We start from the raw sequence: 20400 nt of genomic DNA, 5'->3' as shown, positions 1-20400 counted from the left end.
CGCGTGTGTGCGTGTGCGTGTGCGTGTGCGTGTGCGTGTGCGTGTGCGTGTGCGTGTGCGTGTGCGTGTGAGTGTGTGTGTGTGTGTGTGTGTGTGTGTGTGTGTGTGTGTGTGTGTGTGTGTGTGTGTGTGTGTGTGTGTGTGTGTGTTAAATCCTGGTATTTTCTTGCCTGACTATGAACAAATAGGCACATTGTCACAGTCTGTTCAATTTAAAAATAAAAATAAAATTATATATAAATATTATATAGTTGCTTTCCAAGAAAATACCAGGATTGAGTATATATATATATATTATTTTTTATTTTTATAGCATGTCTAGTTGTATACCATAATAACTTATAGTGAAAATAATAAGAAATTGACATCTGGGTCTATGTGTGTAACTGCAGGTGTCAAAGGTGCTCATACTGGGTTCTGGTGGTCTGTCTATTGGTCAGGCTGGAGAGTTTGACTACTCTGGATCTCAGGCCATCAAGGCCTTGAAGGTAAGAGATAACAAGTGCTGTTAATCTGTTACTGAAATGTTTCATAAAAGTACTATACTATTTACTCCTCTTTTTGAGTAACATTTACAAATGACAATACCCAGCTGTTTTAGAATATAACTTTTTTTTATTTGTTTTAATACCTTCAGAAGATATTTCATAAATAAAAATATTTTTAGTAACACCTGTGTCAAAATGTGTACTCAAGTCAAAACGTCTGCTGTGTAAACAGCTTCTGTCAATAGTTGTATTTTGCCGGACTGATTATCTTTTTGGCTCCACACCTCTGTGGCCGTTTATTCCACTCTCTCAAACACCTCGACCTGTGACACTGACATCCTGTCACCTTTAACACACCAAATCCCATTGCGTTACCATGGTTACGATACCGCTCTTAAAGGGACACTGTCACTCTTACCGTAAACCATCATAGTAATCTCACTGAGTCCTAACCGGTTACTTCTCGCTACACCACTAGTCCTGTGAATCATGTCCTCTCAGCCGAGGCAACTACAACACTCTGTTTTTCTTTTAAATATATAATAATTAACCTTGTGGACATGTTGTAGGAAGAAAACCTGAAGACCGTGCTCATGAACCCAAACATAGCCTCCGTTCAGACCAATGAAGTGGGCACCAAGCAGGCCGACTCTGTCTATTTCTTGCCTGTCACACCACAATTTGTAACGGAAGTCATCAAGACTGAGCGTCCAGATGGCATCCTGCTATCCATGGGTGGACAGACTGCACTCAACTGCGGTGAGATGTGTGCAATTGTTTGCGGCAAAGTCTAGTGGACTTCTGATCAAGGCACTTAACCCAACTAAAAGCGTATTCAAGGATTGGTAGCCCGGTTGTGTATCTAATAACGGTCAAACAGCTTCTAAATTCAAGATGATTTATTCTTCTGGTCACAGGCAAAGTATGGCAAATTGCTAGAGCAGTTGAGAGGTCTGTTCAACTCGCAGGTTACAGTGGAACTCTGACCCTTTTTTTACACAAGGATACCATAAGTTTCACTTTCATAACATCATCTGACTCCATTCAGAATCAGCAATCTAGAAAAATAAAGAATATAAGAACACAAATATAACATAACCCTAACCAGGGAGGAAATAACTTGCACCAAAGATAGGTGAAACTCATGTTAATGTAGGGCTCCCAGGATTGGTTGCACCGCCAGGAATGTACCCCGATTGATTCATGGTTTAACTTAAAGAAATGTGGCTCTAAACTTTAAATCTAGCTTTTAAATTGTGAAAGAATTAAAAGAGAACACTCCCATTTATAATGTTATCAGTCATAACTTCAAACATACACTTGAGGAGGTTCAACTTTTGAAATGGCTGCCTTTTTAAGATGGATTGAGCAGAGTAATCAAGCTCCTTGAAGAAAGTTAAGAGACAGACTCCCCTCGATTGACTTTTATGATGCTGCTGAATTTCTCTCAATATACCTGCTCAGCAAGAAAACTGTCATGGAGCTGAACAGGAAGATTGGACTGACGGACACCCTCCATATCGATTAAACTCCATTTAATTTTGGTTTGAACTTTTATTTACATAACAAAGATGTGTTTTTAATTCTACAAGAGATTTAAAATGTAGATTTACTCATTTTAAACGTAGTTTAGCTAAACTCTGTTTAGAACTTATCTTTGAATAAAGGAATCCTTGTTGGTGCAACCTAGCCTAATGATAGAAACATACACTAAATGACATAGGCAATGCTCTGAAAGACTTTTCAACTAACTTGAGTTTCTGGTTGAGATTATACTTTTTTTATTTGGATTGGTGTCTTGTGCTGTGTTCAGGAGTTGAGTTGTTCCAGTCTGGTGTCTTGGAGCAGTACGGGGTGAAGGTGCTGGGAACCCCGGTGCAGTCCATCATGGCCACAGAGGACAGACAGCTTTTTTCTGACAAACTGATGGAGATTAATGAGAAGATTGCACCCAGTTTGGCTGTGGAGTCAGTAAGGATCAAAACAAATAAGTTCATTTTGTAAGAAAAATGTTGGATATATTTTGCATATACAGTATATATGTATTTGTTTGTTTAACGCAACTGTTGTCTTCACTTTTGTGCATCCCTTTCGAAAAGTAACTCTGTCATTGGAGGAAAAATGTCTGCGTCAAAAACTACCATAAAATAATTACTTCCGGATTAAATATTGTATCCAACTTCAGTCCTTGACTACAACAACTACCCACTATTCATTCATTTTGAGAATTTTTTTAAATACCTGTAAAAAAAAAAACAACCACTTCCTAGATTCTATGGGGATTAGTCAGTCTGTCAATGACAAACATGTCCCCCTCCTAAAACTGCTATATAAATACTATATTATTTTCCGCTTTCAGAGTAAAATGCTTTAAACCGCATCACATTCGCAACAACAACTAGCAAGTAGCAACATCATCAAAGCTTCAGCGCTCCATAATATAACAACACTCCCTTCAGTGGAAACCGGAAAAAAAGCAGAGATATACCTTATAGGGCAAACATGAGAAAATGTCTCAATCAGGTGTAAACTTGTAAAAACTGCAAATTTGTAGCCAGAAAGCCTCATATAATATGATGTTATGCTGTAATGATATACAAATTGTTTTTTTATTAGGTTTTAGGGACCTTTTTTTGTCCTTAAGGACCCGAGTGCCTCTATTTTGGCAACAGTTTATTTTAGACTTATTATAGGAGCTGAGGAAATTTGAAAATGTCTGCAACAAGCCAGTTCAAACCGCTTTACATAAAACATTTAGTCATTTTTAAAAAGTAAGCCAAGAGAACAGAAAATAAAAATAAGCTGAATAGAAAAAAGACCATGCAGTGTAAAATCATTTAATAAAAGGCAGCGGCAAACAGTAAAGTCTTCAGACTTAATTTAAAAGATTATCAAAACATTGAAATTAAAAAGCCCCTCAGGATTCACAAGGGTTAAGTTTTTATCAGAGGAATACAGTATAATATATGTGCGCATCTTTTAGGTATCTGATGCCTTGAAAGCTGCAGAGGTGATTGGTTACCCGGTGATGCTACGGTCGGCCTATGCCCTTGGAGGGCTCGGATCTGGTCTGTGTGCCAACAAAGACAAGCTGGAGGAAACCGCACAGCAGGTCAGAATACATGGTGTAATGTAGAGGAATCTGGGCAACATTATAATTATTATTCTTTGTTATTTCTTTTCTTTACACATGGTTAATCGAGATTATCAATTCAAGAATTTTACTGAGATTTAAAAAAAAAAAATTTCATTCCTTTACCCATGTTAACCTGCACAAAGATAAAAGCTTTGAACTTGTTTAGATATGCTGTGCCAAGAAGTGAATAGTTTGCTGTTGCTTAGCAACAGTATTTGGTGCTCATCCAGTACACAGCACTATTATATACACTATTGTCAGAACGATGAATTGGTTATAATCTGTGATTGCAAGCTGCAAATATTTCTTTGTCAGCTAATTCCTGCCACTGTTTTATGTCAAGTACAGGGCAAATATATAGTTTGCATGGTCCTTGTCTAATCTTTGGGAAACGAACAAAGTGAACACCAAGATAAACACTTCCCTTTTATTTAACCTTATGTCCTCATCATGATCAAAGAGTATTATAATTATTTCTGTCCATTGCATGTGTTATTGTGTAAACTGTTAGTACATATCTTTGGAATAGGCTACCACATTTCATTTGTATTCCTAGTCAATGAATTACTCACGTTTCAGCCCATTTGCACAACATTTTCTACATTGTCGGTACAATAATGTCGTGAAGCTGCAATGAAGTACATTGTGAACATAAAAATAACAAAAAAACAAAGCTTTTTGGTTGAGGCTGTGCTTTGGAAGTTGTTGTTACAAATGTAAAACACTTTAAGAATAGCCTGTTTAATATACATATGTGAATAGGCATAACACATGTTTGGTGCAATCCAATACAGTGATCCTGGAAAAAACATACTACAGTATGCAACTATGAGGTTTAGAGATTTTGATGAGACTGGGAGAGAATTTGTTCAATTATTGAGGCTGTAATTAATTGTGTGGGTGTACTGAATTACATTATATTGGTAAGTATGTATATAGCCATCTCGATACAATATGCAAAAATGTTCCCTTTTCTTTGAGTAGAGTTGGGTTTACATTAAGATTCATGGAGGAATTATACTACATACAGTATCCCCCACTGGAAAAGAAGTACAACTATCAGTCAGGCAATGTAATTGTTATATTAAACTATTAGAGAAAATAGTGTGCGTGTACATAAACTCAAAGCTAATTAATTATTTCTACTGAATAGTGTTTTTCTATATGTCAAACCAATAACCGTTTATACATCCCACATAGTTTACATTACAGTTTCATAATGATTAATATTAGAAGTGCTCCAAATTGTCACAACTGATTGTACATTTTCTAATTGTAGTAGTTAAATTGCAAATCTGTTCTATTTAATTACCGGTATATTGTAAGGGTCTATATGTTCCATGAACATCAGCTGTCACGTCACACAGCCTTTATGACGACAGCTGTGTACCATCATGCACCAGGATGAGTTATAACAATGACAAACCCTGGTTCACACCTAAACTCTGAGAAACGGCCTCAGACGGATCATCATCTATAAGCCCAAAGCCCCCCACTCCATGAATGAGTTTGGACAGTCCTGACTCCATCCCCGATGAACACACCCACCAGCTGCAGACCACCAGGTCCCCCTGCCCCAGCTCAGCATTGGCCTCTGCCTAATAACCATCCACCCCACAGTCCCCACTATCCCCCACCACAATGATGACTCTCTCTATTCTGGAGAGAGACGTTAACGGACTGTCCAGTCACCAGTCCGCCAAGCTCCTGAAGTTCACAGATGACACCGCCCTCATTGGACTTATGTCTAGTGGGGATGAGTCTGCATACAGGTGGCAGATTGACCATCTGGTGCAGTAGAAACAACTTGGAGCTCAACATTCTAAAGACAGTAGCGCTGGTTGTGGATTTTCTTCACTCTGTTGAGAGGGTGATTGTCTGCAGTCTGCCGTCCCTCCACAACTTGTTCGCCTCCAGTACCCTGAAGCGGGCCAGAAATATTGTAGCCTCTCACCCTGGACACAAACATGTTGAGTTCCTTCCCTCTGGCATGATGCTGTGGTGCATCAGGACCAAGAGCTCATGCCACAAAAACAGTTTTGTTCCCATCTGCCGTTGGGCTCATTAACAAAGCCCCCCAACTGACTCAGGCACTGGCATCCCCAGGACAATGACTTATGACAGTTACACTTCCTTGCACAACTCCTCTATTTACACGCAACGCTTTTAATAACATACTTGTCTTTAAAGTACTCTATTTGTTTGCTGGATTGGTTTATCATATTTTATTGTAAGTGTTCATATATTCTCTTTTTGATCATGCCTTTTACAATAGTAAGTGTATTATAGTCTACACTTACTGTTACGCACCAATTGGCAAGCCACAATCCTTATGTGTAAGATACTTGGCAATAAACTGTTTCTGAGTATGATTGTGTCTAACAACAGCAATAATCTTCTGTGCATCTTGTACTGCAGGCTCTGGCTATGAGCAGACAGATCCTGGTGGAGAAGTCTTTGCTGGGCTGGAAGGAGGTGGAATATGAGGTGGTGAGAGATGTGGCTGATAACTGCGTCACCGTCTGCAACATGGAGAATTTTGACCCGCTGGGCATTCACACAGGTACTAAAGCTAAAACACAGTACTACATGCTGATGTTATTGTCTTCAGGCTGTCATGCACTGTTTTGTGTTTTACTGTTTTTTCCAATATTGTGTTCTCACCTTTTTTGTTTTGCTGTGTTTGATTCAGTCGTTTGCTTTTTGTATTATATCGTCCTCAAAACTCCACATTTTCTCTCTGCGGAGGCTGCTTCAGGGTGAGCGGGTTTTCTTTTTGCTCTTCTCCGTGCAAGCCGGTTGTTCTTGTTCACCAAATTTACAGCGTACCAGGCAAGATGACAGATGTTGTAGACAGTAGTTGTCCTTGTGTTATTTCTTTGTCTTGTTTCGGTAGATCAACAAAAGCATTGAGAGTCGATACTTGAGTGGAAGACTTGAGTGTAGATTAAATTCAGTTCTCAAAGCCAACATCTTAGACTTCTACAGACTGAGACACTTGAAGTGTAACTAAGATTAAAGATGGTTTGAGTGGTCTCTAAAGTGTGCTTTTCTGCTCCAGTCTTACAGCTTCTCACGTATAACAATATATAACTTTCCAAAACAAATTGTACAAGTTGTAATGACTAAAAAAACTATATTGTTAGACAAATATGTCTCGCTAATTACCAGAACTGTACTTTAACGATGCAGAAAATTCAGATAACACTTGTCATCGTAAATAAAATGAGTAATTCTTTTTACATTACATGTCATTTAGCTGACGCTTTTATCCAAAGCGACTTACAATCATTTTACAATCATACACTGTAGACACAGCAACAGGGAACAATTCGGGGTTAAGTGTCTTGCTCAAGGACACATCGACTAGGGCGGGGATTGAACCACCAACCCCCTGATTGAAAGACAGACCTGCTAACCACTGACCCACAGTCGCCCACTGTGGGTCCAGTGGATGTCAGCTGGTGGACAATTCTTAAAGGTTATGAAGAAAAAAAAATTGCTTTACATTGCCATTTCTAGTTTGGATTCTAAAATCATGTGAGAAACAAGCTTTTGTTACTATATTTGTGATGTTCATTAACCGAAAGCCCAGTTCAGAGACTGTTAATACTGTTTGAAACCTTTAAATCCTTGTTCCACTTTCTCCTCAGGTGACTCCATAGTCGTGGCTCCTAGCCAGACATTGTCGAACGAAGAGTACCACATGCTCCGGGAGACGGCCATCAAAGTGGTTCGTCACCTTGGCATTATAGGCGAATGCAACATCCAGTATGCCCTAAACCCGTTGTCCCTGGAGTACTGCATCATCGAGGTTAACGCCCGTCTATCCAGAAGCTCCGCTCTGGCTTCCAAAGCCACTGGGTAAGATAATGCGTTTATACAAACACACAAGTTGGACAATATCAAATCAGTGATCTTGGATCTTTTCAGTAGGACAACCTATAGGAGTCAACACATCACAGTTTTGATGAAGGTCATTACTGATCATGCTCATAATACTTATTTGGTGCCAAAACATCAACCAGTAGTTGATTTGGTCTTCTTGGTCCATGTCTCACAGGTATCCCTTGGCTTTTGTTGCAGCTAAGTTGGCTTTGGGTATCCCCCTACCAGAGATCAAGAATGCTGTATCAGAGAAGACCACAGCCTGCTTTGAACCCAGTCTAGACTACATTGTCACCAAGATCCCCCGCTGGGACCTGGACCGCTTTCAGGGCATGTCCCATGAAATAGGCAGTGCCATGAAGAGTGTCGGAGAGGTGGGGGAGGATCCACGGATAAACAACATTCGCTCATTGTCCAACTCACTCATCCATTTGCTTATTCTCTATGCTCACACATCCACGTTATATATTTCCCTCTTCCGGATTCAGGTGATGGCAGTTGGCCGGACCTTTGAGGAGAGTGTGCAGAAGGCCCTGAGGATGTGTCATCCATCAGTGGATGGCTTCGTGCCCCGGCTGCCACTCAAGAAAGCTTGGGCTGACACCCAGGACCTGCAACAGGAGCTGGCTGTGCCCTCCATCACCCGCATCTTTTCCCTCGCCAAGGTATACTAGTCTTTCATAATATTAATAATGAATGACTCTGAATACAGCTTTGTCATTAAAATCAAATTTTGAACTGAAAAATAATCATGAAAAAAACATGAAAGCAGAGCAAGATGTGTCCTTGGCCAACCTGCATGCTTGATCTGAATGCCTAATTGTGTGAAATTATATTTTTTATTTCACAGGAATTCTAATATACAAACGACACAGTATAGTGTTTGATTTTCAAACTAAAATAGTAGGTTTTTTTAAAATGTGGGGGAGGATGATTCCAAATATAATAATCAGAAATATTTTTTTTGCCAAAGCAGTCAATAAAGCGTTGTTAGCCTTTCTGTTTGCTCATAGAATCAGATGAAAGTGAAACAGCACTTTCATAAGCGCATCTAGACACAGGGTCAAGTTACGCCATTCAAACAAAGACATTGGATGAAGTATTGCAAGGTCGAAAACATTTATAGGTCCAGCACTTCAACATGCTTTTATCATCAGCTGAAAGAAAAGGAGATCGAGGTTGTGGTGTCGGAACGTCCACCGGTGTGAGGTCGGTGTTCTGACTGGAGATATATTTGTCCTCTTGAATATGGAGCAAGATTATTGACAATGGAGACAGCATTATGGATTATTGATCCACATCTTGTGAGCAATCAAACGCAAGCTTTAATGCCGTATGGTGGTCTGCACAGTCACTTTTACTCTCGGCTAATCTCTCTGTTGCCCACCAGTTTGATTGATTTTTAAACTTAGATGTCTAATGTCCAGAACCAGAAGGGAAGCCATAACTAAATGAAAACAGCCAAGTCTACAAGACACACCAACCATCCTAATCAGTTATTCAGGCCAAGTATTTTTTGCTCAGGCATCACACTCAAAAGCACCAAAATATTAGCATGTTTCTTGAACATTTGTTACATTATGTATTTAGAAAGAGTACCTTAGATCTGTTTTGCATCAAATTCTTCTGAAATTACGAGACACTAAAACTCTTCCGGTAAGTGACAGTAGTAATCATGTGCAGCTTGATTAGAAGCTCCTTCTTTACAGGGCAAGGTAGGTTTTTACTGCTGAGGGAAATCCTCCCACACTAACCTGGAATGAGTCCTCTGGTCAGCCATCTAATGTCAAAATGATAACACATATTTACAAACTGTTAGGGCAGCACCTGTGTCATTTTGCAGGTTAATGACAGACTGGCTTGATATCAGCTTTTACATAAAAAAACAATATTGGCAAAGTAATATATTGTTCCTACAATATGTTTTACATGAAGTTTAATCACAAGCAATGTATGAATTAATCTGTTGAAATTGTGTGAAACCTAATGTTCCCATAAAGGGCATTAATGATTAACTTTATGATGATTGATAGATGTATGCTGAGTCTGTGCTGATGTCTCCTCCTCCAGGCCCTTCACAGTGGAATGAGTGTTGATCAGATCCACCAGCTGACATCCATAGACAAGTGGTTCATCCACAAACTCAAAAGGATAACGCTGCTGGAGCAGCACCTGGAAAACTTCAACAGGTAGCGTTTTGTTTCTTTTGTTTTTCTGTATGTGCTCATCAATTCATGCTTCGTTGAAATAAGAAGTCAAGGGATACAAATTATTTGTAATACTCTTTATTTATAAAGCACTATATCAATCAAAGTTACACAATGTTTTTCATGTTTGAACCAATATTAAAACATTTCAGGACTTTAGCTAAATGAAATTGGGTAAATAAACAAAGACATTTTGCAAATAAAACGGTGTGAAAAGTTCAGAATAAAGGTTTAAAAAAAAATGTGGCACTGATTCTGCAAGTCTGAAACCTTTGGGCAGGGAGTTCCAGAGCCGAGTGGGGGTTTACCTCAAAAGCCCAGTCACTGTTGGTCTTGAGCCTGTACTCAGGACAAACCAGCAGAACCCTGCCTGAAGATCTGAGGCTGCGATCTGGCTCATAAGGGAACAGAGATTCAGCAATGTAGCAAAGGGCTAAACCACGAAGTGCTTCAAATGTGATCAGTAGCAAGAGATGGCGTTTTGGCTCGACCCTTAGTTTAAGGAGTTGCAATAATCTAAAGAAGAGATAAAACCATGGACCACCTTCTCGAAATCAGGCCGGGAGGGAAGAGACCCAAGGCCTTTTATTTACATAACAGTGCTTAAAGGATCCCCACTAAATGTTCATACGGTCAAAGGATCCTCGAAGACGCCGTTCTTCACGATGAACAATGGCAACTACCGAGAAGAACACTTGTTTCCTCCTACTTCCTCCATTAAAGCAGTCCTAACAGTGCCAGAGTTGTCATCTTGCAACATAACACATCACCGTAGTATTTCTATGATTACTGATTTGCTTCCCAAATGGTCACGACAATCAGTGGTATCCACCACTATATCATTGGGGTGATCGTACGAGAGCTGTCACTGGCTTTATTTCTAGATGTTGCTAATTTACACAATCCGTATGTGTAAAGATTATTAATATCTTACCTGGTGACGATTCACCAGATAAGGGGACTGGAGAAGTGAGTGTGTGACAGTCACCATGGTTACTCATCTGCTCCAGTGAGCTCTACTCATCTGATAGCTGTTTTCAGTTTGTCTGTGTACAGTCTACTGTATCTATCCCAATAAATAAACCATGAATTAATAAATACAGTTGGGTTCACTGCAGCGATTTTACTCGCAAACACTAAATGAAAAATCATATCTTACTTGGTGACAAGATTATTGAAAACTACTGATCTTCTGTTCTGCTATTCTTTAACACAAGCTGATGTTATCTTACGGATGATAATAATTTCATCAGTTACTCCACAGCTGACCACGAGTGTTGGTAGTTCGGACCTCTCTGCGCTGAGGAGAGCTGTGTGTGTGATTTTTTTATTTTTTTTTTTATTAATTTTTTTAAAATTTTAATTTTTTTTTTATTGAAATGTGCTTATCGTTATGGCTCATTAGTGCAAGCACAAATAACTACTGGTTTGATAGTGTGTGTTTGATAGTGATAGTTTGATTGTTTATGATAAAGAGAATGTATAACTGCAAATCAATATGCATATGAAGTGAGATGTGTCAGATGCATCATAATACCTCTAATGATTCCTCTCGCATGTCATTTCTACAGTCTGGCTTCAATTCACCATCTGTCTCCAAAATGTTCGTACGCATGGGTCAGAGCTTTCATACAGATGCGCAGACTCTTTCGCGTCTAGTTTGATTTTACAGATCACAATGTTTGTGTACGCCTCTTTCAGGCCCCATTTTTAATTAGTTTTTTAAAAGAAGTGTCAAATCACACCCAGATTTCTGACTGAAGAGTATGACGTGTAGTAAAACATGATTGGAATTTGTCAAACCATATTAAGTATTCATAAAAGAAATCAACTCAAGTACATAGTCTTCTTTAGAACCTTTGATGAAAATTGTTCTTTTAGAAATGGGTCTAACATTTCTAGGATTTTGAAAAGATTTCTTTGGTTATGACAGTTTGATATATTAGAGAAAAAGCAGGGCCTGGCTTCTTTCATAGTTTGGTATAAAACCATAAGGGAGCCTTTTTTACTATTTTCTTTCTGCTCGTCCACATTGTCTCTTTATTTCTCTGGTGTAGTTGTTAACCAAGGGATGCAGCGACTTTTAAAGGTGCTAGCAAGTCAAGTACTGCTTTTGAAAGTATTTGAAAAGTATTCTCATTAGTGTTCTTATGCAGACATATTTGGTTTAAGGTTATTGCTGTGTCGATGCAGTTGTTGTAAAGGCCTTATAAAATCGGTCAGTGGGGTTTACATCGAGGACAAGAGAAGAAAATAAGTAGCTGCTGTAGGAGATGGAAGGAGGGACTTAAAAAATAATGGCTTTGGTGGACATGCACACAAGATTTAATGATGATAATATAGTGTGAGAGTGTAAGGACACATCAGGACACAGAGTCTCCTCTCTGTGTCCTGATGTGAAGGTATGCATACAAGTGTGTAGATAGTGTTGTGCCATTCTCAAGCACTACACTGTAGAGTAAAAGTTACATTTACTATATGGTATCTCTCTGACTCGCTACTTTTCCTTGATGGTTGAAAATATCTAGTCAAGTGGAACTATCTGCTCCAAAATACAGTACTTCCATCCATCCATAAAGTTGCAGTCCATTGCACAACAGGTAGACTCATGGATTATTCTTTATGGAATAAATTGTTATTCCTTTCAGAGTTCCCAAGCTGTTTCTATCGCTGCACCATATACATCTATCACCTGGTTATCTGTCCCTTTATAGCTGCCCTAGACTTTGTTGGTTTGCAGGTTAGTATTGGCCTTTTGCTACAGACAATGTATTAACTATTGTTTGACCACAATGCATTAAAACCTGCAGGGAAGTTCTATAATCAGTGTTTTTAATTTATAAATTCAGCTTAACAATGTTAATACTTTCAGAAGAGAATCTACATAAAAAGACAAAATGCAAATATTTCATCACAGTATTATAAGTCACAGCAGTGTCCTGACTAACACAATCCACTTCATGAATATTTGTACGACTGGTAAGTTATGGCCATTTGTCACTTCTCTCTAGAAATTCTTAAATATTCTTAAAAAGGAAAATGTTGGTCCTCAAAATGAGATGGACCCCTGTCTCTGCTCAGCTCTCTTCCTCTCTGGTGGTTTGCTTCTTCTCAACTGCCTCTCTCACTTTTTGCCCTCGGGCTCTCACCTGGACAGCAGCTGTGAGTTTTTCTGGCTCAGCCACAGGCTACCTGCTGCTTCCTTCTGACTCTACTTTTTAATAATTAATGGATGGATGTCTGGTGGGTGGCCAGCGCAACACGTTGACACATGGAAGGCTGTTGTAGTCTCCACTGCCTCTGAAGCAGGGGACACTAGGATGGACACACAACAATAGGCTGCTGCCAGACTGATGGAGCGTAGAGCTGAGCAATCTTATGCGCATACACACACACACACACACACACACACACACACACACACACACACACACACACACACACACACACACACACACACACACACCATGGTCAGCAGCACCGTGGTGTGTGTGCATTAGCGTTGGATCTTCTATTGCTGTAGTTGAAGGATATTTATTGATAAAGATGAGAAACATCCTTTTTAAAGTGAAGGCATTTCATTGTCCTTTCTTTGTACAAAGGTCACATGTACTGTTCGAATTTCTGAGATTTAATTGTGAGAATTAAGTAAATTGAGACTAGTTATTTCAAATGAGATTTCCACTTATATCTTGATTTCAAACGACAACCAATGATTTGACTTGTCATATGTGATGAATATTGATATTTTATTACAAATGTGAATACATTTTATTTTGTTAGCGGAACAGAACAGGTTTTAGGTAAGTTGACTGTGTAGTATCAGTAGAATTGTTATGGCCATACAATGTCTGCATGGGTTAAAGTCTTAGAGGACATTTTTGTTTTAGCACTCCAACAATTATTGTCATTATTGATTAATCTGGCAATTATCCATTCCATTATCACATGTTTAATGAATTAAATGATACATAAAATTGCAAAAAGGAAAAAAAGACAACTTCTTCAGAAATCCAAAGATGCACATGTTTTTCTTTCTTTTTTTTTAAACAAGGAAAAGCTGCAAATCCTGTTAGCTGAGACCAGAGTATGCTTTTAGTGAAACTATATTCGTTATCAAAATATCATATTCATATTCTGCATTGACATTTTGTTTTAGAATACCATTTGATCAAACTTATATAGACATAAACAGACAAATCAGATTTGTATTGCATCTGCATATGATGACAGAGGGATATAATCCTATGCTTGACAAGAATTACAATTAAAGGGAATTATTTAGTGTATAAGGACAGCAAACATTCAACACACAAACATGACATTATAGTCCTTTGAAGGTTCATATTTGATGAAGTGAAAAAAGTTAAGTATACAAATGGGTTCTTAGCCTTTTTTAAGTTGGCAGTCCCTTTCTTCACTCTTTGAATACACACACCCACACAAAGAAACCACGCATTGTCTTTGTGAGAGCAAATGTATGTAGGTTTATGGCATGCAAAGTATTCCCTCTTGCTTTAAACTGCTCTTTCAGAGAATATAATTACACACAAGACAACCAAGCTCACTGATCAAGTGTCTTTCATTCCTCTAGTTCTAACTCTGCTGCTCTCTCCATTTACTGTTTCCTAGGTTTGCGATTTCTCAGCCCGGCCATGTGCAATGGGAGTTAAAACACTTTTGACATTTCCAATATTGTTATGCTACAAGATCATAAATAATTCAGATGAGGAGGGAGAGCGCGTTGTGGTTTACAAGAAATAATAATCCCTTTTTTCTTCTGTGACATTATAGGACATATGTTTGTTGCTTTCTTAGTGGGAGTTACATGAGGAGATCAATATCAATTTCACCATGCAGTCATGTGTTATGTTTAACTTGGCATGCCAACAGAAAGCAAAGGGAGACAGTTTCCACCTTCCACTAATTCCATAACTGTTGTTCCAAATACTATTTTGTTATATTTTCAGCAAAATAAAAAAATTAAGTGTGGTTTTAATAAACGGGATATGTTGTGAAACTAGCTGAAATAAGCTGAGCTTAGTAACTGCAGCACCATCTCACATGTACTGTCTTCACTGGGAAGTGACTTACTTCCTGACTGAGAAAAACTCAGCTGACTTTTGGATGTTTTGTGTGCTTCCTTTTAAGAAAACATGATACATGTGACATTTACAATATTTAAAAATATACGGTATGCTTAGTAATCAGGGAAAGGTTAAATGAGGAAAGACATTAGTGTCTTCTGACTCTGAAGAGCAGCTCTCATTTAAAAAATAGTGGCTAAATGTTTCTCTTATCGGAATAAATCATGAGGGCACTCAGGTTGCATATTCGTCAATGTGATTTCTCTGTCGGGCCTTTTTTTTCCCTCTGCAATAAGCTACAACACATGCATTCATTTAAATTGATAACTGCTTTCAATAATGCATTAAAAAGATAGAAATACTGTAATCAAAGCTTCATATTTTTTGTTATCATCTGCTATGCTATGCTATGCTATGCTGTGCTCTGCAGGGGTGGCGGCATTACTGCGGATGATAAAAACAGGATCAATAAGATGATCAAAAAGGCTGGCTCAGTGATTGGCCTTCCCCCGGACTCACTAGAGGTCACTATACAAAAGAGGACAAGGGCCAAGTTAAAATCAATCTTTCTTTTGAAGGCCATCCTCTACACTGTGTTTTTAATAGACTCAGAAGTTCATTCAGTGAGCGACTCAGGATGCCTCAGTGTTCTACTGAACGACTCAGAAGGTCCTTTTGTTTCCGGCAGCAGTTTGATTTTTTTATCTAAAAACACCTTTAGGTATCAAATTATAGGACTTGGAAGGAAACAGCTGTATGACTACCATTATTTATTGTCTTTTCCTACAGTTGCACAGTACCCAAGGAGCTTCTGCTGAAGGTCAAGCAGGACGGCTTCTCAGACCGGCAGGTTGGTCAGATACTGGGCTCCAGTGAGAAAGAAGCCAGAGAGCTGAGGCTCACTCACGGCATCAGACCGTGGGTCAAACAGGTGAGCATCACTGGGCTGCTCCTTAGAGCCTCCATCGTAGGTTAGACGATAATAATAATACATTTTATTTGTAGCAGCTTTCATACAAGAAATGCAGCAGAAAGTGCTTTACCATGAAGTAAAAATGTACATGCAATGAATCTAAAAACAGGAATAGAATGTCATAGTTAATGTATGATGTAGATGTACCCAGGTTTCTGAGGCCAGAAGCAAACAAAGACTGACACTCACTTCAGCTCACGATTACACCAAATTAGCATAAATCAGTGAGATAACGGACCTTGCCTGATCAATACATAGACATGTAAATAAACTGGTTTTCCCTTTACCACAATTCATTAAAACTATTGCTTGACACATTTTTTAAAAATAATACAAATACAGCTATTTCCATCACACGTAAATAGTCCTGCATGTAAAATTCTCCTTTCAGAGCGTTAAACCTTGGTATCAGTCTACAGATTATTACAAAGCAGCATTGTGGCCCAACAGCATGAAGGTCTTGGTTGAGTCTTTCTATGTTGAGTTTGTATATGATGGTAATATTTCCTGTGAACCTGATCATCTCTGTTGGATTGTAGGGTTGTGATTAGCGTCTTTCTTTTTCTCCATCGAACCCATTTTAACCTTTCTTTTATCTCTTCAGATTGACACCTTGGCAGCAGAGTATCCAGCCATGACCAACTACCTGTATTGTACCTATCATGGTCAGGTATGGGCTCTGCTAACAGAGAATAAATAATAATGTACCATTTATGATGTACTTATTTAGAAAATCCAAATGTGTCTCATTGAAAATACAATTGGCAAAGCAACAATTTCAACATGTACATTTGTTATGAATATTACTAGTAAAAAGAATTTGTAAAATGGGTGTTTTTGCTTTGCTATAGAATAATTAATGTACCCCCAGAGTTAATCGTACAACAATGTTGTTGTCATCCAATCCAACAGGAGAATGATCTGGACTTTAAAGACCAGGGCATTATGGTTCTTGGTTGTGGGCCCTATCACATTGGTGAGCTCAACAACAAGCTTTCATACCATGTTCATGCCTGTTAGGGTTACGGGTTTAGCTGATTAATATGCAGTTTATTTGTGTTGCTGACTTTGAACTGCTGTTTATGGCTAACATTTGTGAAATCCGTCACCCGTTTGAACCGACAGGGAGCAGTGTTGAGTTTGACTGGTGTGCAGTGTCGAGCATCAGAGCTTTGAGACAGATGGGTAAGAAGACGGTGGTGGTGAACCACAACCCGGAGACGGTCAGCACCGACTTTGACGAATGTGACCGCCTTTACTTTGAAGAGTTAACGCTGGAACGCATCCTTGACATCACCCAACAGGAGGTTAGGACATGCATGCAAACAGGCCATTTCTAACTTGACAAAATTCAATCAAAATATACAAATCACAGATATACCTCTTCATTTTTTTTTTTTATCATGTAATGTTGTATTGGTAGGTGATAGAGTGCTTCCACTCTCCACTGAAAACCTCCTAAACTACAACTACCATTGATGCATCACTGATATTATCAATGTTCAATGAGCTACACCCACTTACATTATTCTTTTCTTGGTTACTGGGTCTATCCCAGCATGCATTAGGAGAGATGCAGGGCACTCTGGAAAAGTCTCCAATTTATCAAAAGGTTATATCAGTGTAATCAACTACTTATATATTCATGTGTATTGAGTGAAATCTGGTTGAAATACTGCATTTGAATCAATGTAAGACCTCCCTCCGGCAGAGTAGTAGTGATCAATTACAGAATGCATGTAAAATAAACAAAATCGATCATGTCAAATTTAAATTAAAAAAAATCTATATTTGCCAAGTGCTGCTCAAGAGTAATTATTTATTAGAACATTAAGAAATGAAAGGTTGGACTGACTTATTATCATGGAGTTTCCCCACAGCAAACATCCCCAGTGCTTGGGAAATAATAAAAAAAAATCTTTATGTTGATTCATCTTGATGTATAAACTTGTAAGTAAACTCAGAAACTGGTTTAAGCATGCATCTGTTTTCTACCTTACCCTCCAGGATGTTCTTGGCCATTACAGCAGCCAAACAAAACCCCGCTCACAGGAACTGGGACAACTCTGAATGAGTCCTAACTGGGAGACTTATTATGCATTTATATCTGCTCACCTAAGATTAATGAGCTAAGGTGTATGTAGTTTCAGGTGAATCGTTTTTTTCCTGGGTTTTCAAGGTTTGCTGACCTCTCAGTACACATTATTGTGCTTTCTGAATAGCTGTATGGATACATATATTCCTAGGTCACCTAGTATCACAATACAGATTTCAAAACATTACTAATTGTAGTGATTGTAATTTTAGTTATATGAAACTTGGCATTAGCCTATGTATATTGAAAATAATTTTAATTAAGTGGGGACTTCAAATACATGGCAATGCTTGATATATTATCATGCCTATAATGATATGGAATTCCTATCTTCTTGCCCAAAGCTACCGGTACTCTTTATTTAGTATGCATGGGTCAAAGCTGCTCAAGGGCATGAATATCTGATATTTCTCCTGATATTTTCTATGTATATGTTTGTTGATATCCGTTTGTTTATGTTCTGTTGTGTATTTATATCCAGTGACTTTCCCTTGCACAGGCATTGTAATCCACTTAAAGTCACGATGGGGTCAGTGTGTGATTAAGTGTTTGTTTGTTCAGGGGGATAGCATTACCATCAATCCATCTCTCACAGCTACAGTCCCCTCTTGCTTTCTGTGTATGTATGCGTGTGATAAATACGGCTTTAGAGCATGGAGATAAACCCTGGACAGGAGCAGGAGAGCAGGCCCATGAATAATGAAGAGATACAACCTGGCATTGCCATGGAAACAGCATCCCCCCCTGGATTAGCTAGACAGGAAAAGGGGCTGCATGCTGTTATTAAATGAGCACATATACTCATACACACACACACTGTCCCTAGTGATGAAAAAACTCATAGAATGACCAAGATCAACATATTTTGTTTGTCTCATTGTGATCAGTGGCCAGAATAATTGGAAGCGGCCAAAAGTTTTACACAGTTAATCGTGGCTGATGGGCCTGTGGAGGTCCAAGACTTAACAGGGTATCTTGCATCTCTTGTCCTTTCTCCTCTTCACTTCCTCCACGTCTTATTCTTTTATTCCACTTGCTGTTTTATCCTCTTTTTTTATCTCACACCTCTCCTCTCAGGGTTGCTTGGGCAGCATTGTGTCAGTCGGAGGCCAGATCCCCAACAATCTTGCTGTACCGTTGCATCTCAGTGGGGTGAAGATTCTGGGAACGAGCCCCCTGCAGATCGACCGAGCTGAGGAACGGAGCGTCTTCTCAAGTATACTCGATGACCTCGGGGTGAACCAAGCCCCATGGAGGGCCCTCAGCTCCCTGGTGAGAAATAAATAAATAATGGAAAGTATAATATAGCACGCTATATTGTGATCATCATTTTGCATTGTGACCATATGCTGAGAAGAAATCGTTCCTGTACAAGGGACGTGAGTATCATAGGATGTAATGGTATTACTCTTGCTCGAAGATGATACTCCAGTAAGCCCAGTGCTGTTACTTTGACCGCTCGTGTGTTTTTGCAGACTGTCTCCTGGCAAAAAACTGTAAAAGGATGACTTCCCTGTCTCAGAACAAGAGTTAGCACAGGAGTGTTTGGAGACAGTCAATTCAGGCAAATGAGGTTCGCTTTTAAAATATATTCCCAGGTAGCTATTTTTTTTATTTTCAGATTTCGATTTATGTACATTCAGATACTTTCAGTCTCATTTTAAAATGAAATCTATATTGCTCTTATAGTTCCAGTCAAACTAAGTATCAACAGTGTATTGGACCACCAAGAATATAAGAAGTCTCCTGAAGCTATCCTCTCATCATTAACATGTTAAAGTTGGGTTTTATCAAATAAATCTGGTGTTCCCAACACACTGTTTCTCGGTGCATGTTTTGGGGCAGAACGTTGTGTGTTTCTGGTTTATTATAATATTTTTTTATGATATATTTAATCACTCCACATCCACGCCAAACACACACATTATTATCTTTTAGCTACAGCCCTACAACATCACACCTTTCCCTACAGGCAAACTTGTATGATTATTGGTAGAACTTTCTCCCGCAAAAGGGCATTGTGCCCCCAACGTACTGTCTTGTTTAGCATTTTTCTTGCGTTTGGCCCTTTCAACCAGCTGTCGGCTGCATCAGAATGAAGCAACTGGCACCTCTGTGGATCACGTGTAGCACTGAATTGTTTCGGCCGTCAGAGCTGAAATATGTCTCTTCAATTACCCTGGTATTCAGTTACCACTGAGGAGCGATTATCCGTTACAAACGGATGAAGTTCTTTGTCTCTCCAGAGTTTACCTACATATTCTATTTCCCCGCCGAGCTTGAAGAAACAGTTATTTTTTTATTGGGCTGAAATAACTCCAGTAGAGCCGTGGGGAGATGGTTCTCTGGGAGGCTGTTTTGTGTTTGTTAATGGTATCCCACCTGGCGAGTGAACAGTGGATAATGATCGCAAGAAACAGGCGAGATGTATAAGAGAGTGATGATGAGGAGGAGTAGAAGGTTTCTTACTGCTCAACTCCTTCCACGATTCATACTCTTTCTGCTCTCTCCTTATGTGAAGTGAAA

The 20400-nt window shown here is 38.9% G+C and overlaps 1 protein-coding gene across 1 annotated transcript in view; it reads left to right on the top strand.

Annotated features, from left to right (window-relative positions):
* The window catches only part of cps1 (carbamoyl-phosphate synthase 1, mitochondrial), a 44415-nt gene that overhangs the window by 5998 nt on the left and 18017 nt on the right, over window positions 1–20400 (top strand). Inside the window, exons 13-26 of the mRNA XM_034561178.1 lie at window positions 393–488; window positions 1058–1247; window positions 2302–2459; window positions 3472–3600; window positions 6043–6187; window positions 7278–7488; window positions 7688–7886; window positions 8001–8177; window positions 9583–9701; window positions 15596–15737; window positions 16384–16449; window positions 16692–16755; window positions 16905–17086; window positions 18952–19146. Of these exons, the coding sequence (XP_034417069.1) occupies window positions 393–488; window positions 1058–1247; window positions 2302–2459; window positions 3472–3600; window positions 6043–6187; window positions 7278–7488; window positions 7688–7886; window positions 8001–8177; window positions 9583–9701; window positions 15596–15737; window positions 16384–16449; window positions 16692–16755; window positions 16905–17086; window positions 18952–19146 (2073 nt within the window). The remainder of the gene's footprint in view (window positions 1–392; window positions 489–1057; window positions 1248–2301; window positions 2460–3471; window positions 3601–6042; window positions 6188–7277; window positions 7489–7687; window positions 7887–8000; window positions 8178–9582; window positions 9702–15595; window positions 15738–16383; window positions 16450–16691; window positions 16756–16904; window positions 17087–18951; window positions 19147–20400) is intronic.

Source organism: Cyclopterus lumpus, chromosome 21 (genome assembly GCF_009769545.1).
Source record: "Cyclopterus lumpus isolate fCycLum1 chromosome 21, fCycLum1.pri, whole genome shotgun sequence".
NCBI classification, from domain to species: domain Eukaryota; kingdom Metazoa; phylum Chordata; class Actinopteri; order Perciformes; family Cyclopteridae; genus Cyclopterus; species Cyclopterus lumpus.
The sequence above is the reverse complement of the archived record's forward strand: the minus strand, read 5'-3'. Positions and strand labels throughout refer to the sequence as shown.